This window comes from Otolemur garnettii, unplaced genomic scaffold (genome assembly GCF_000181295.1).
Source record: "Otolemur garnettii isolate 467f Iridium unplaced genomic scaffold, OtoGar3 scaffold00001, whole genome shotgun sequence".
In the NCBI taxonomy this organism is placed as follows: domain Eukaryota; kingdom Metazoa; phylum Chordata; class Mammalia; order Primates; family Galagidae; genus Otolemur; species Otolemur garnettii.
The window spans coordinates 40,981,897-40,997,555 of NW_003852396.1; the positions used below are offsets into that span (position 1 = coordinate 40,981,897).

Sequence of the window (15,659 nt, forward strand, 5' to 3'; positions counted from 1 at the left end):
TCCAATGTGCACACCCCTATTATGAAATTAATTTAAACCTTTTATATGAAAGCTATAACCTAATAACAACCTAAGGATACGGGGAGGGGGGAGGGGGAATAGGTGGAGAGAGGTGGATTGGAGGGATTACTTCTGTGGTTTATCTTACAAGGGTACAAGTGAATCTTTCTATGAGTAGTATATGAATGTTTTAACACAGTAACTAAGAAAATTACATGAAGGCTATGTTAAAAAAAAAAAAAGAACAATCAGAAAATATAAAAAACCCTGAATAGCGGTATCAACCAACTTGACCTAAGTAACATTCTTTATAGAACGTTAGACCCAACAATAGCAGAATAAATAATCATCAAGGTGTTTTGGACAATCAAACAATAATTAATTTCAATAAATTTAAGAGGATTGAAACAACTGATACAATGTATTTGCATCATGAAAGCATTATATTAAGTTACCGAAGACAGAAATTAATGGGTATATACTGTACTATTTTGTTTATATGATAAAATGAAAAAAGAAAAGCTATTGATATAGATAAATTATAGCTCAATAAATATTTTCTTTAAAAAAAGTTCTGAAACTTTACATTTTTAGTTTCCTATTAATTGAATGAGTGCTTGATATAATTTATTGCAACAACTAAATATAAGTTACATAGGTTCAAAAGAGTTTTTTGTATTTACTTTCTAATTGTAAGATTGTAGAGTTCTGGAGATTATTTCATGACTATTTTAGAAGAAAATGGAATACGGTTATATGCAGGACACCTTAATACTACAGTAGAGAGGGCAGAAATGAAAATATATATTTTTTAAAAAATTTAAAAACACACTTTATTCACATTAACCTAATTATAGTTTATTACTTGAGTGTTTTTTATGCTATATAATTCAGAAACAAATGTCATATGTTGATAAGCATTTTGTTATGTCGCTTATTAGTTTTAATTCAGACAATATATGCTATGATTCATTCATTGAATGATACTTGTTAATATAAATTACTTCATTATAGAATTTGCATTTAACTAGAATAATAAAGTAAAATCTTGCTTTGTATTAAGCTTTTACAACAGATCCAGAGTCTTTTTTTTTACATCTCATATATGAAGATCTGAATTTACAAAACAAATTAAATTATCATCAAACTACCTTTAAATAGTAAAAGCCCATATCAAACTAAAAAGAATTCAGAACTTAAAAACCACTTTGTAAAATTTTCAGTTTCAAGATGAGCTTCTAGAAATTTACCTTAAAAGCTTTAAGAGCATACTTTGTTTCCAAAATCATCATCTATAACACATTATGAAGTTATTTTTTTCCTGAATGAATATATTTCACTTACAGAACTCTAAAAAGGACTTAGACTTTCTACTTCTGTGGTTTGTTTTTAGTAGTAAAGATTATAAAATAGCTTTTTTTCTTAGCTACACAGAATAATGGGTAAAAATCTGCTTATATTTCTTACTGTATACATTGTGGTTTTTATTTCTATTCATGTTGTATCTTTATAATTTTCTGAAGTATTTATATGATCAGTTTCCTCACTCTTTGACATGTTCATTTTCTTTGAGAATATAAAACACAAGGTAAATTATATATTTAAAAAACTGATATAAATCCTGGATATATAAAATGAAATAAAGTTTTTTGAGAAATGTGAGCCTACAACTGAAAATTCTTTTTTTTATTCATGTAAATTTTTATTTATTTATTTATTTTGAGACAGAGTCTTAGTATGTTGCTCTGGGTAGAGTACTGTGGCATCACAGCTCACAGCAACGTCAAACTCTTGGGATAAGTGATTCTCTTGCCTCAGCCTCCCGAGGAGCATTAGTATAATAAAACGAATGTAGTTTACATCACTTAATTATAATGATTCATAGAGCTGCTTACTAGAAAAGCATGACTGTTTAGAAATGCTATGATTTGATTTTTAAATTACACAAGTCATGGGAAATATATATTTTAATGATGTACTTTAATTTCAGTTTTTACCCATTTTGAAATGTAAACATTTAAAAAAATAAAATGGAAACATTCAAAACATGAAGTTACAAAAGTAGAAACAGTGACCAGTTTGATTCTTAAAAATTTAAAAATTGAAAAAAAGGCTAAAACATTGTAACTTTATTCATATCAAAATTGATGATGATTTTATTCTTAGTTCACTTTCATTTACAATTTCTAGATTGAATATTGCAAATACACTGAATAAAAACTTGATAATCAGATTTTTAAAATGTGATCAAACTTGTTATATTTGGCTTAAGAGCACATCTTTCTTCCAGTTAACTTTAATAGCTAACATTTAGATTTTAAGTAGACAAAGTGAGTTTTAAATAGGTACAATTGATTTTTCCAAAGGGTCTTTCAGGGGTTTCAGCCAGTTACAGCTATTCTCTAATCCAGTGGTTCTCAACCTTCCTAATGTTTCCTAATGCCGCGACCCTTTAATACAGTTCCTCATGTTATGGTGACTCCCAACCATAAAATTATTTTTGTTGCTACTTCATAACTGTAATTTTGCTACTGTTATGAATCATACTGTAAAGATCTGATATGCAGGATGTATTTTCATTGTTACAAAGAGGTCTTGACCCACAGGTTGAGAACTGCTAATCCTTATTGCCCATCATCAGTATTTTAGTATTATTTAGAAAATAAGATGTGCATTTAAACTTTCAGAATACTCCTTAGTCCTGTATCTGTCACTCTGTATTATAATATTTTTAATGTTTACTTATACATAGTAATTCATTTATTTCAGATTTGGCCAGTGAGAGCCCTTTCCACTGATTCTTATGTCCTCTTGACATAGGCATGCCATTCTTTGAACATTTATTAATGCTTTCTATCAGTAATATTCCTACTTCCTCTTATAATCTCTCAGCCCTCATTCTAAAATCATCCATCTACAAAGACCTCTAGATCCTTTTGTGAAGAATGGTGCTTAGAAACTGAGATGTGAGTGCTAATTGTGCTTATTGTTATAGGGATGTCACTGCTTCTATTTTCTCTCAATGGAAGGAGGTAGAAAATATGCACACAAACACATATGTGAGTGGAATGTATTCTTATTTCATATGTTTCTCTCTATATATACGTATATATACACCAAAGTCTTGCTCAGTCCCTGACAACCACCATTAATTTTCTGTCTCTATCAATTTGACTACTATAGATATCCATATATTTATTTAATAGTATTTGTTTTTCTGTGACTGGCTTGTTTCCTAATGTCCTCAGGGTTTCTCTGTGTTGTCCTATGTACCATTTTAAGGCTTTAAGCCTCCTTTTAAAGGCTGCTTAATTTCTCATTCTGTGTGTGTATGTATACCATATTTATACATTATCATAGAATGTCATCATCATGTTTCACTTTTACTATAAAGTGGTTCTTATTTATGCTTATAAAGCATTCTTATTTCAATAAATCCCTTTAGCTGTTCTCTTTTAGGTTATGTTTGCTTGCAACAAGTCTCTTAGTTTCCCTTCATCTGAGAATATTTTGATTTCTTCATGATTCCTAAAGGATATTTTCTCTGGATGTAATTGTGAGCTGAGAACTCTTTTTTTTTTCCCCCAGCACTTGAATAGTGTTGTGCTACTTTTGCTTCTGTGGTTTCTGATGTGAGATCTGCTGTCATTGGAATTGCTTTGCCCTTAATAAATACGATGGTTTTTATTCCTCACTACTTTAGAAATCTTTTCTTTTTAATTTTTAAGGAGTTTGATTATGATGAGTATTGATATGGATTTCTTTAGGTTTATCCTGTTCAGGATTTGCTCAGCTTCTTGTTTTATGTCTTCTGTCAAATTTGGGGAGTTTTCAGCCTTTATTATTTTGAGTTCTTTTTCAAGCCTGCCTTTCTCCTTTTCTTCCAGGACTTGAATGCATGTTATTTCTTTTGTTATAGTAGGTGCTTGCCACATTTTTTAAAGTCTATTTTTTCTTTTTTGTTCAGGTTGTGTGATATCTGTAGTTTTTATCTTCAGGGTCACTGATTATTCTTTTATCTTCAATCTGCTATTGAGCCCCCTTAGTACATTTTAACTTCAGTCACTATATTTTATCTGCTATTTCACTGCTGAAAATTAATGTTTCTCACATTTGTTTCATGCATGCTAATAATTGTTTATTGAGACATTTTTGTGATGGAGCCTTTAAAATACTCGTTACATAATCCCAGCATCTGTTGTCATCTTGTTGTTATCTGTTGATTGTCTTTATCATTCAAGTTGAGATTTTTCTGGTTCTTGGTATGATAAGTGATTTTTGATCATATCCTAGACATTTTGGATATTATGTTGTGAGACTGGTTCTTATTTAAATCTTCTATTTTGACAGACCTCTAACACTATGCAGCATGGGAACATTCACTCATAACTGGGAGGTGGGAATGGAAGTCCATCTTCCTCATCTGGCTTTTATTTACAACATGAGGCAAGTAGGGTCCCTAGTGCCATGTGGGGGTAAAGTTTGGACTTTCCTTAAGCCGCTGCTGATGCCTGCCTGGCTAGCACAGTGGGGGAACTTTGTTATTCTTCATATGGCCCCTACTGATATAGACCTGGGAGGGGCGCTTCCACAGCCATTGGGCTGTGATGAGGTCTCATCTGCCCACTTGAAGAGTTCTTTGTTAAAGCCAGGTAAATGTGGGAATCTCTCTGTTCCTTTGGTTGTACACCCAGAATTGGAATTGCTGGATCTTGTGGTAATTCTGTTTAATTTTTTTAGTAACTGCCAAACTATTTATCACAGTGACTGTACTGTTTTTACATTCCCACCAGAAATGCACAGGAGTTCTAGTCTCTCCACATTCTCACTAACACTCATCTTCCTTCCTTCCTCCTCTCCCTCCCACACTCCCTCCCCTCTTTGCCTCCCTCCCTCCCCCTCTTTTGCTCCTTACCCCTTTCCTCTTTCCTTTCTCTTCTCTTCCCCTCCTCCCCTCCTTTCCTCCTTCCTTTCCTCTCCCCCCCTTCCCATCCTTTCCTTTTCTAGTGGGTGTGAAGTGCTTATCTCCTGGTTTTGATTTGCATTTCCATGTTGATTAGTGATGTTCAGCATCTTTTCATGTTCTATTTGGCCATTTGTATGTATTCTTTGAAGAAATGTTTATTAAGTCCTTAGTCCCATTTATAAAAGACAAACAAACACTTTAATCAGGGTGTTTTTTTTTTTTTGTTTTTGTTTTTGTTTTTGCAGTTTTTGGTCAGGTCTGGGTTTGACCCTGCCACCTCAGGCATATGGGGCCAGCGCCCTACTCCTTTGAGCCATAGGCGCAGCCCCTGTTTGGTTTTTTTATTGTTGTTAAATTATAAGAATTCTTTATATATTATGGATATTAATCTCCTACCTGGTTTGCAAATGTTTTCTCCCACTCTGTGGGTTGCCATTTTGCTCTGATAGCTTTGGTGCACAAAATTTTTAATTTTAATGAAGTCCAACTCATCTATTTTTTCTTTGTTGTCCATGTTTTGGTAGCATTGTCCAAGAAATCATTGCCAAATCCAATGTCCTTAAGCTTTTCCCCTGTGTTTTCTTCTAAGAGTTTTTATATTAGATCTTACTTTTAGGTCTTTGATCTATTTTGAGTTAATTTTTGTAGCTGTATTCATTTCTTTCATCTCTCACTCCTTTGCTAAAGAGAGAGAAGAAAAAAACAACTTTGTGATCAAAGAGTAAACACTGAGTAACAGTTTTACTGCCAAGCCCAGAACTAGATCCAGTGACTGAGGGTTGGTAGTGAGAATAAGACTTAAGGCTTAGGGAAAGTGTAGGTTTTTAAAGCTGCAATTCATGAACAATCTCTGTTTCATATTCTCTGATAAGCGAATTCTCTGTGTCTTGATTAGGTGGTAGTATCTGAGCCTCTTTAGGCATTGTATATGGACTGAGTTGGTGCTTTTTTTCCCACTAAGTTGTCTTCTTGGTGGACATCATTATGGCACCACATGATTGATTCACTGTTACCTGGCTAGGTGGCTAGATAGGATTCATCACCTCCCCTCTGGGATCATTTTTCTTTTTCCCAATAATTATGTATTTTAGGAGTTTCTTTAATGATGAACTACTGGTGACAAAATCTCTGTTTTTGCATTTCTCATAGATGTTTTTGCTGTGTATATATTCCTTAATCACAATTATTTTCTCTCAGGACAAAAAAGTATTATGCTTGGTCTTCTGGCTTCCCCCCCCCTTTTTTTTTTTTTGCTGTTGAGAAGCTAGCTGTCAGTCTGTTAGTTTTAAGGTAATCTCATTTCTGTCTTACTAATCTGGTTACATTGAAATTGTTTTCTTTTTATTTACTTGGAGATTTGTTGAGCTTTTTGAATGTATGGATTAGCATACTTCATCAGTTCTTGAAATACTTAGCTATTATTTATTTAAATATTCCTTCTTTCATTCTTTCCCCTCCAGGATATATATTAGATCATCCTATTGTATCCTTCCTGTCTCTTAATGCTCAAGTCTAATATTTTACATCTGTGTAAAGTTTAGAAAAATAAGTTTAGAAAATTTATTTATTTATTTTACAGAGTTCATTAATTCTTTATACAAATGTCTTAAATATACTGTTAAACTTTGTGTTTTGGAGGAGGGCATATTGTTTTATTGATTAGTCCATTTGTGCATGCCCTTGGGAAGCAAGGTCTTAAAGTGGAAAGGTTTTGACTGAATCTAGGAGACCTGGTTTCCAGGCTTTTATTCTGTTAATTAGTTACATACTTTTGGAAATTAAATAAATCTTTCTGGGTCTGAGGTTTCTTCTTTGTTGAATATTTATTCAAAGAGTGGCAAGTCAATATTCTTTCTTTCTTTTTACAAATATTTTAAATACACTGTTAAACTTTTGTGTTTTTAATGTCTATTGCATTCTTTTCTAGAAATTCTATTTGTACTTTCAAAAGCCTGCTAATGCTTCATAATTTCAAAACTCTTTTATTTCTTAACCCTGTGTTAAACGTATTTATTTTGTAATGTAATTGATCATTTCAATATTGAAGTTTTTATGTTTGTCTCTGCTGTATTTCTTTGCTGACTCTCATTCATGGTGCCATGTTTTCTTATATACATATTGATTTTTTAAAAAAAAATTGTGAGCTGTTTATTTTTTAATTTGTGCTTTTCTTATAATTATGAAAATGATTTTGTGGAAATTATTTGCACTTTGGAATTTGATGGTTTCTTTCAGAAAGAATCTGTGACATTTTTTCTGCTAGGTACTTAGGAATACTACTATTCTAGAACCATTTTCATTGCAATTCTTGGATTATAGTTTTTCATACCACCAGATGGTGTGAATTAGGGCTGAAAATGAGCATGAGGGCCCGCATGTGGCTGCATGTTCTCAGAGGTACCCTGTCTCCCCCTGCTTTCAAGGTTTTAAACAGGCAATTCTGTTTTAGTCTGTAGGAGAAGACAGGTGGCAGAGTAGTAGAATAGAGATTATTTTTTAAATTAAACTTTTCATTTTGAGATAGTTTTTGATTTACTTGTCAAGAGAAATAAAATAGAGATATCTCATGTATTCTTTACTCCAGTTTTTCCAGTGGTACCATCTTAATAGGACTGCTACAACCAAGATACTGACAGTGATATAGTCGAGATATAGAACATTTTCTTTATCATAAAGATCCTCATATTTCCTTTTTATAGCCACATTTCCTTCCCTTTCACCTTATATTCCCTCTTTAATTCCTGGCAGTCACAAACCTGTTCTCCATTTCTATCTTTGGTCATTTTAGGAATGTTATAAAAATAGGATGACACATAATCTTTTGGGATCAGTTTTTTTAAGTGTAGTATATAATTCCTATCAGTTCTACTGGAGTTATTTTACTAGTTCAATTGAAATGTAGCACTCTCACCTCTTTTTAGGTACCTTTGCCCTTGCTTTTTTACAGTTGTGTTAATTATTTTCTCAACGTATATTTATAACCACATCAGGCAGTGTTTTAATTTTCACTTTAGCTGTCAAGCATTTAATCACAACTCAAGAGGAAAAGGAAGAAATGTATTTAGTCATATTTTTGCTTACTGTGTTCTTTTTTTTCTGATGTTCTAAGCTTTCTTAGATTATTTCTCTTTTGCGTAGAGAACTTCCTTTAGCCATTCCCTCAGGATAGTCCCACTGGAGACAAATTCTTTTTGTTTTCCTTCATCTAAGAATGTCTTGAATTCACTTGATTCTAAAGCAGTTTCTGGGTCATTCCTGAAGGATATTTCTGCTGGTTATTGGATTCTATACATACAGATTGATAGTTATTTTCTCTAAGCAGCTGAAAAATACTGTGCTACTTTCTTCTGGCCTCAGTGGTTTCTGATAAGAAAGTTATCTCACTTTTCTGTTTATTTCCTTTTTTTCATTATTTTTTCTCTGCTTAGTTATCAATGTTTCTTTGTTTTGTTTTGTTTTTAAGACAAACTGTTGTCCAGGCTAGAGAGTGCTATGGCATCAGCCTGGCTCACAGCAACCTCAAACTCCTGGGCTCAGCTTCAAATAGCTGAGACTATAGGCACCTGCCACCACATCCAGCTAATTTTTCTGTTCTTAGTAAAGCTAGAGTCTCACTTTTGCTCAGACTGGTCTTGAACTCCTGAGCTCAAATGGTCCTCTTACCTCAGCCTCCCAGAGTGCTAGGATTATAGGCATGAGTTACTGGGTTGTCTGCTAGTGCTGTGTCTTAAACGCATTAATCTTTTTTTCAGCATTACCTAAGTTGTTAATCCTATTTCTTGTATATTTTATCTCAGATATTGTGCTTTTCATCTTTAGATATTTGAGGGCTTTTTTATATTTTCCATGTCTTTCATTAACATATGCTCTTCTGCCTTCTTGAAATATGGGTTATAGTTATAAACTTTTATGTGCTTGGCTGTTAATTCTATCATCTGTATCATTTATACATTGGTTTTCATTGATTGATTTTCCTCTTCATATGGGTCATAGCTTCTTGCTTTTTTTGTATGTCTGTTTATTTACAATTGGATGTCAGACATTGTGAATTTTACCTTAATGAATGCTAGGTATTTTTTATTCCTGTAAATATTCTTGAGCTTTGTTCTTAGATGCAGTTAACTTGGAAACAATTTGATCCTTTTAAGGTTTGCTTTTAAACTTTGTAAGGTTGGACCAGAGTCATCTGGTCTATTAGATTAGGTCTGATGATCCCATTAGATGCCACCCTGCTGCTGCCCTGTGTTTTTGAGGATGATTGTTGTTTTTAACATGTGGCTGGTGGGAACCTAAGTGAGCTCCAGAGATTCTTTCCTGTGGTTCTTTCTCCAGCTTCAAGTACTTTCATTCATGTACATATGCTGATGAGAACTCAGTCGAGTACTCAAGGGGACCACACTGCAGATTTTTGGAGCTTGCTGTTTGTTTGTTCAGAATAGATAGCTTTCTTCTTTCATGTATTCCTGTGAAATGTAGGTGCTCCCTCCCTCTCCCACCTCCACCCACACTTAACTCTCAATTTTATCTTTTCAACTCAGGGAGATTGCTGGGCTCCACCTGAGTTTTCTCTCGTACATTGCAGCCTGTCGGGCAGGGATTAATGTTTTTGTTCCTGATTCACAGGGGTCATTGTCCTGTTTTGCCTATTGTTTAGCAGTTGAAAAATCATTGTTTCATATATTTTATCTAGTTTTTTAGTTACATAAGGTGGGAACAGTAAATCTAGTCTACTATTTTATGTTGGTTCAGAGTAGAAGTTTTTACTCTGGTAAAGTAGGTAATTGGCGAGTAAAACAAAAAACGAGTGTATCAAGTAAGTACTGTGGAAAAACCTGGAGCAAGGATGGGAAATGAGGAATACCAATAGGATTGTCATGTTAGCAAAGTTGGTAAGAGAAGGACCTGTTGGAGAAATAGACTATTCTAATTTTTTGCTATATAGCCATCTACCCTCAAATCTAATGATTTTTTGCCCACAGATGTGTGATCTGGGTTTGGCTGACCTGAGATAGCTTGATTCTGCTCTGCTAATGCATCAGTGGGGGGCAGCTGCAAGGCTGGGGCTAGAATCGTGTGAGGGCTTCCTCACTGCCATGTATGCTGGTTGATGCTGATAGAGGCTGGGCTGGAATCTGAAGGCTTCCTCACTGCCATGTATGCTGGTTGATGCTGATAGAGGCTGGGCTGGAATCTGAAGGCTTCCTTGCTTACATGTATGGTGGGTGGTTGATGCTGATAGAGCCTGGGCTGGAATCGTCTGAAGGCTTCCTCACTTAGATGTGTGCTGGTTGATGCTGAATTGTCCACCAGGATCCCGTAGATGCTGTGGCTAGAAAATCTACACATGGCCTGTTTGGCTTCTTGGCTTGCCTTCCTCACAACATAGAGGCAGGTTTCTAAGAGAGGAGCCAGCAGGAAGTTGTATTGCCTTTTCCAGCCCAGCCTTGGAAGTCACGTCTGCCATGTGTCGTTAAGACTGGCGTATATTAAGGGACTAGAATTAGACTCCTACTTTTGCTAGAGACAAATAAGACTCCTACTTTGAAGGAGGCATGCCAAAGAATTTGTGGACATGTTTTAAAGCCACTTTAATGTTATGCGAGCAAAGGAGGTGAGATAGGGGAAAGGTTTCAGGTATACTGTACAGAAATGCAAAGATCCTGAGGATGGTGAATACCTGATAGTTTCATTTTGATTGTGATTTGGTTCCCATTGTACAGTGTCACCTCTTAGGGGGCAAGGAGAAATTTTGACAGATAGTTGCAATTTAGTCTTTGTGTGTGTGTGCGTGTGTGGAAGCAAGAGTCATCTTTTTGGTTCTATGTATCAGAAGTCAGAAATCTTTTTTATTTTATTTTTTAAAATTTTATTTTAAAATATTAAAATGATACAAATGTTGTTGTCACATAGATAGCTTTTGTAATGCTTGAGTCAGGGCTATGAGTGTGCCTATCACCTGAATAGTTTTAATTGTGCCTGTTATGAGGATTTTTTGCCCCCTCCCTTCTATTCCCTCCCTCCTGCTTGATTTCCAATGACTTTTGCTGCCTTCTGTGCACGTATGTGCCCAATGGTTAGTTCCAGTTTATTAGAGAGTACATGTGCTGTTTGTTTTTCTATTCTTGAGATACTTCACTTAGGATAATGATCTCCAGTTCCATCCAAATTACTGCAAAAGCCATTAATTCATCCCTTTTTATGGCTGAATAGCACTCCATGGTATACATATACCACATTTTGTTAGTCTGCTTGTGAATTAATGGACGTTTGGTTTAATTTCACATCTTTGCAGTTGTGAATGGTGTTGCAGTGAACATTTGAGTGCAGGTGTATCTTTTTGATAAAATGGTTTCTTTTCTTTTGAGTAGCTGGTTCAAACGATAGGTCTACTTTTCATTCTTTGAGAAGTCTCCATACTCTTTTCCTTAGAGATTTTACTAATTTGCAGTCCCACCAGCAGTGTATAATTCTCTCTGCATCCATGCCAACATCTGTTGTTTGGGGGCTTTTTAATAAAAACCATTCTAGGTGAGGTGATATCTCATTGTAGTTTTGATTTGCATTTTCCTGAGAATTAGTGATGTAAAAATGAGTACTATTTCTTCGGGAAAAATGGTATAAGCAAGCAAAGCTGTAGTGAATATTTGAAGGTGCTTAAATGCCCGTTAACAGAAGATTGGTTAAATAATGGTTTGTTTATATTCGAACACTGCAGTTTTTAAAATAAATGTTTTGGCACAGAAAGATGAGTGAATGTTGAGGGAAAGAAGCAGAATTCAAATAAGGGTGCATAGAATTATCCTGTTTAGTTAAAATTAACAATCTCTACATACGTAATAGAGATACGCATAGAATGGAGGAGGTTCTGGTAGGATGTGTATCCAATTATTAATAACTGGTTAGGAGGTATTAGAGCTTTTCAGAAAACTATGTGCTACTATTATAATAGAAATATTTCTTTTGTAAAATGAAAAGCACCTTTTAACTAAAGAAGGAGTAGGAAGATAAAATATATATAGCAAAAGTGTAGAATGATATAAAACTAAGATATTTTAAGAGATTATCTCTTGATTATAGGTTACTTTTATTTTCTTTTATATGCTTCCATATTAATTGTTAAATTGATAATTGTTAAAAAGCTTTTCTTATAATAAGAAAGAGATTTAGGTTAAGAGAAAATAGCTGTAGGGTATAGTGGTAAGCAGCCTTATTTTAAGAGTGACATGTGAAATTCCAAATTTATAAACTAGCAAAGTCAGGGATCTCTTGGTTTCTATTAGTGCAAGAAACTGTGTACTCACAATATTGTCTGCCTTAGAACATTTGACTTATGCACAGTTTTAAGCGCACTCTTTGTTGAAATGTGGCTGTTTTCTATGTTTACCTTATTCTTTATCACTGTACCACAGGTTTTCTGTAACCTTACAAATATAACTTATAAGTAAAGTACCAGATGATGTACTAATACTGTAATTAATCCATTGCAAAGATGTCTTTAATTGTTCTCATTTCACTGTCTTCTTTTATAGAAATAATTTGTAATTCATTTTGTTCTTATATACCATAGGATGTGTTTTGGAGATGCAGACAAAATATCTTTGATGAAATGAAGAAGAAATTTTTACAGGTAGACTGCTGATGTAATTGCTTTAGTGTGATAATCAGCAGAGCAAGTAACAGCATGTTAGTATTTTTATTTAATAACAAGGCATGTTTTAAGTTTTATGCTTGTTTGGCTATTTTATAACTACTCAATTTTAATAATAAAGTCACCTTAATTTATGTCCAAGTAAATGAGGCAAAAAAAAAAAAAAACCTGATATAAAAACCATGGAAACTTTTGTTTTGACTTTTGGGTATTGTAGTTGCTTATTTTTCTAGATATTTTAATGATATGATAATATAAGTATGTTTCAGATATTTTCTGAAATATTAATTGCAGGAGATTAAATCATGTACTAATTTCCAGAATCAAAATCCAGAAACCTTATATGAAGAATTAAATAAAGCAATTAGCTTCCTGTGATATAGCATTCCATTCTACCCTTTACTTAATACTTCATTTTCCTTGGGTCACCTTCGTTCTAAGTTTTTTTCTCCCAAATTCCTCTTTTAATCTCTTCTGTCTTTCTAAAGTGTAGCAAGAGACTGCTTAAAGATAAAGACTATATAAATAATAGCAAGAGTTGGTTGGGGGGTTAGAATGGGGTAAAGGGAGGATTTTAAACATAAAATGATTTCTTTTTCTTTTTATATAAGTTAGGACTTCCATCAGTAGCCCTGGAATTGTTACTTGTTAAAATAAAAATGCACAGGCTGAATGGAACGGATAAATTTTATATATTCTAGTCAGCAAAAGTCCTTGTACCATTAATTCTCTTTTAAAATCTGTAGCAGTACATTAATTTGAACTGCAGATACCCAGAAAAGTATTACTCTAAGAGGATTGATTTCTTAGTGTGTAGAAGCTTACCAAGAAATAGAGAAAATGGACTTAATGTGTGTGTGTAAGTTTGCAACCACAATTTTTTTATATTACAATATTCTTTATATTAATAATACATTGAAAGGAAGAGAGCCTTAAGAGAATATGAGTTGACTACTGAATTTAGAGGTAAGGAGATTCCTTCATGATGTTTTAATTCTTTATCTTAAATTTTTTTCTCTCAGAAAAATCTAAATCTTGATAATTTTGAATTTTGTTTGATATTAACTTATTTCTACATGCTAATGCCATTCTGAACATATACCATCATTTATATACCTTATTTGTTTTTTAATAAGAAATACCTACGATATATTTTTTTGAAACAAAAGATATGATGTTACCATCAGAGAACTCAGATTTGAACTTAGAACTATTAGGTATGTCAAGAAAAGGAGACAAGATTGACTTAAAAGATAAACATTTCTTCAGCAGACTCTGAGATTTCTTAGACAAAACTAATGTCTATCAGTCACTTCTAGACTTCCCTAGCAGTAAGTCTGTCTTTGGGAGAAAATTGTGTTTTCAGTATTTTTATCTCACATTGCTTTGCTTTTTATAAGCAAGATTATGATTTTATTTCCTTCTACTTTTTTTAAAAAAAATTCTTTCTTTAGACTTTGCTAGGAAATGTAGCTTTGTTTCTGCAATGAACATAGACACAGCACTTTCTTAGCATATATAGTATTAAAAATAACCAGTGTTGACTTTCCCTTATTTAATAAGTATAATCTTCCTGTGAATTGTGTATAAAATAAGTGGTTTTATATCCTTTTTGTACTTGGCTAGAGTTTTTGTATAGAAAACTTTATGCCCTTCTAATAGCTCATCTTAGACATAGTAAATGTTTCCTAAATGGAACATGGTTAATTAAGGCTTTTCTAAAATTTTTGCATTTGTTTTCTCTTAACTCGAATTATCATAGACCTCTTTTGACTAAAAATTTTTTGCTTTTCAGATAGCTTTCCTTACTAGTGGGTGCAGTACTTAAGTAGACAGTCTCCCTTCACTGCCAACATCCTTCCCAACTGGAACTTGCATGTGCTCATATGTATTTAGGTGTGTTTATGTTATATATTGCTGTGTTTGACAGTGGACCCTAAAGTTTAGTGGCCTAAACGAACAAGTAGTTTATTTGCTTACAATTCTGCAGGGTGAGATTTGGGCTAGCTGTTCAATTTAGGCAGCATCATCTAGGGTTATTACTTTGCTCCATTCAGCTGGTGGCAGGCTTTGGATGGCATGTCCCAGAAGGCTTTTCTCCTAAATCTGGTACCTCAGTGCCTCCATTGAGGGGCCACTTTCTCTCAACGTGGCTTGCTAGGGCTTTCGCACAGCATGTTTGTCCCGCGCTAATTGGATTTCCCACTTGGTGGCTGTTTTAAAAGAGGGAATGTTTGTTTTAAAAGGTGCAAAAGCAGAAGCTGCTGGTTTCCTAAGGCCCTGCCTTAAGTTCCACTGTATTACTTCTGTCATATTCTGTTGTCTGGATGGTCATGTAGCCAGCCTAGATTCACAGGAAGAGGAAAAAGAATGCCAAATAATTTTTAGGTATCTTTAATCTACTTCAAGATGTAATTTTTTTCCTTTGGACATAAATAGGATGTATCTGGAGTAGAGCTCCAAATTAACCACTAACTATCCTATTTTCCCAACTTTAAGAAATACCTTTTTACATTTAAATATTTTGGAAATCTGCACGTTTAATTTATATTGTGTAGTTTTTCTTCCTCTTAAAAAGATGTTATAAATGGTACCATCTTATTGGTGATACCTTAAAATAAAATAAAATAAAAACCTAAACAAATTGTTTTCTTATCAGTTCCCAAGTTGGAGAAGGGGAAGGAGAGAAATTTTACCTCAGTGTCATCAATGTTGGCATTAGTGATTCCAAAATTTAGATGAAATCCATAGATAGTGGCCACATAGATCAAATTATAGGTGAAATAAAGACTGGGTCAGGAAGTTGGGTATAAAGCAGAGTATTTATTTATACAAGTGACTAGCTTAAAGCTTTAAAGCAGAGGAGAGCTGAGTTTTAAGCAATAGAAAAAGCACACAAAGTTTTACGTAGGTGTTCACACATCACTTTACATAGTAAAGTCTAGCCTAAGCGTCAGTAAGTGGAATTGATTAAGTAATTATTAATCCATGTAATAAAAAGTACTATTAAGCTGTTGAAAAGATGAGTTAGAAAAAACTTCACAG

At 33.7% G+C, this 15,659-nt stretch overlaps 1 protein-coding gene across 4 annotated transcripts in view; it reads left to right on the plus strand.

Annotated features, from left to right (window-relative positions):
- USP47 (ubiquitin specific peptidase 47) overlaps positions 1 to 15,659 on the plus strand; it is a 115,940-nt gene that overhangs the window by 17,413 nt on the left and 82,868 nt on the right. Inside the window, exon 2 of one of the 4 annotated variants that reach the window (XM_023515985.1) lies at positions 12,534 to 12,593. The exons of the other annotated variants lie outside the window; for them this stretch is intronic. Within the exon in view, the coding sequence (XP_023371753.1) occupies positions 12,534 to 12,593 (60 nt within the window). The remainder of the gene's footprint in view (positions 1 to 12,533; positions 12,594 to 15,659) is intronic. 4 annotated transcript variants of the gene reach the window in all.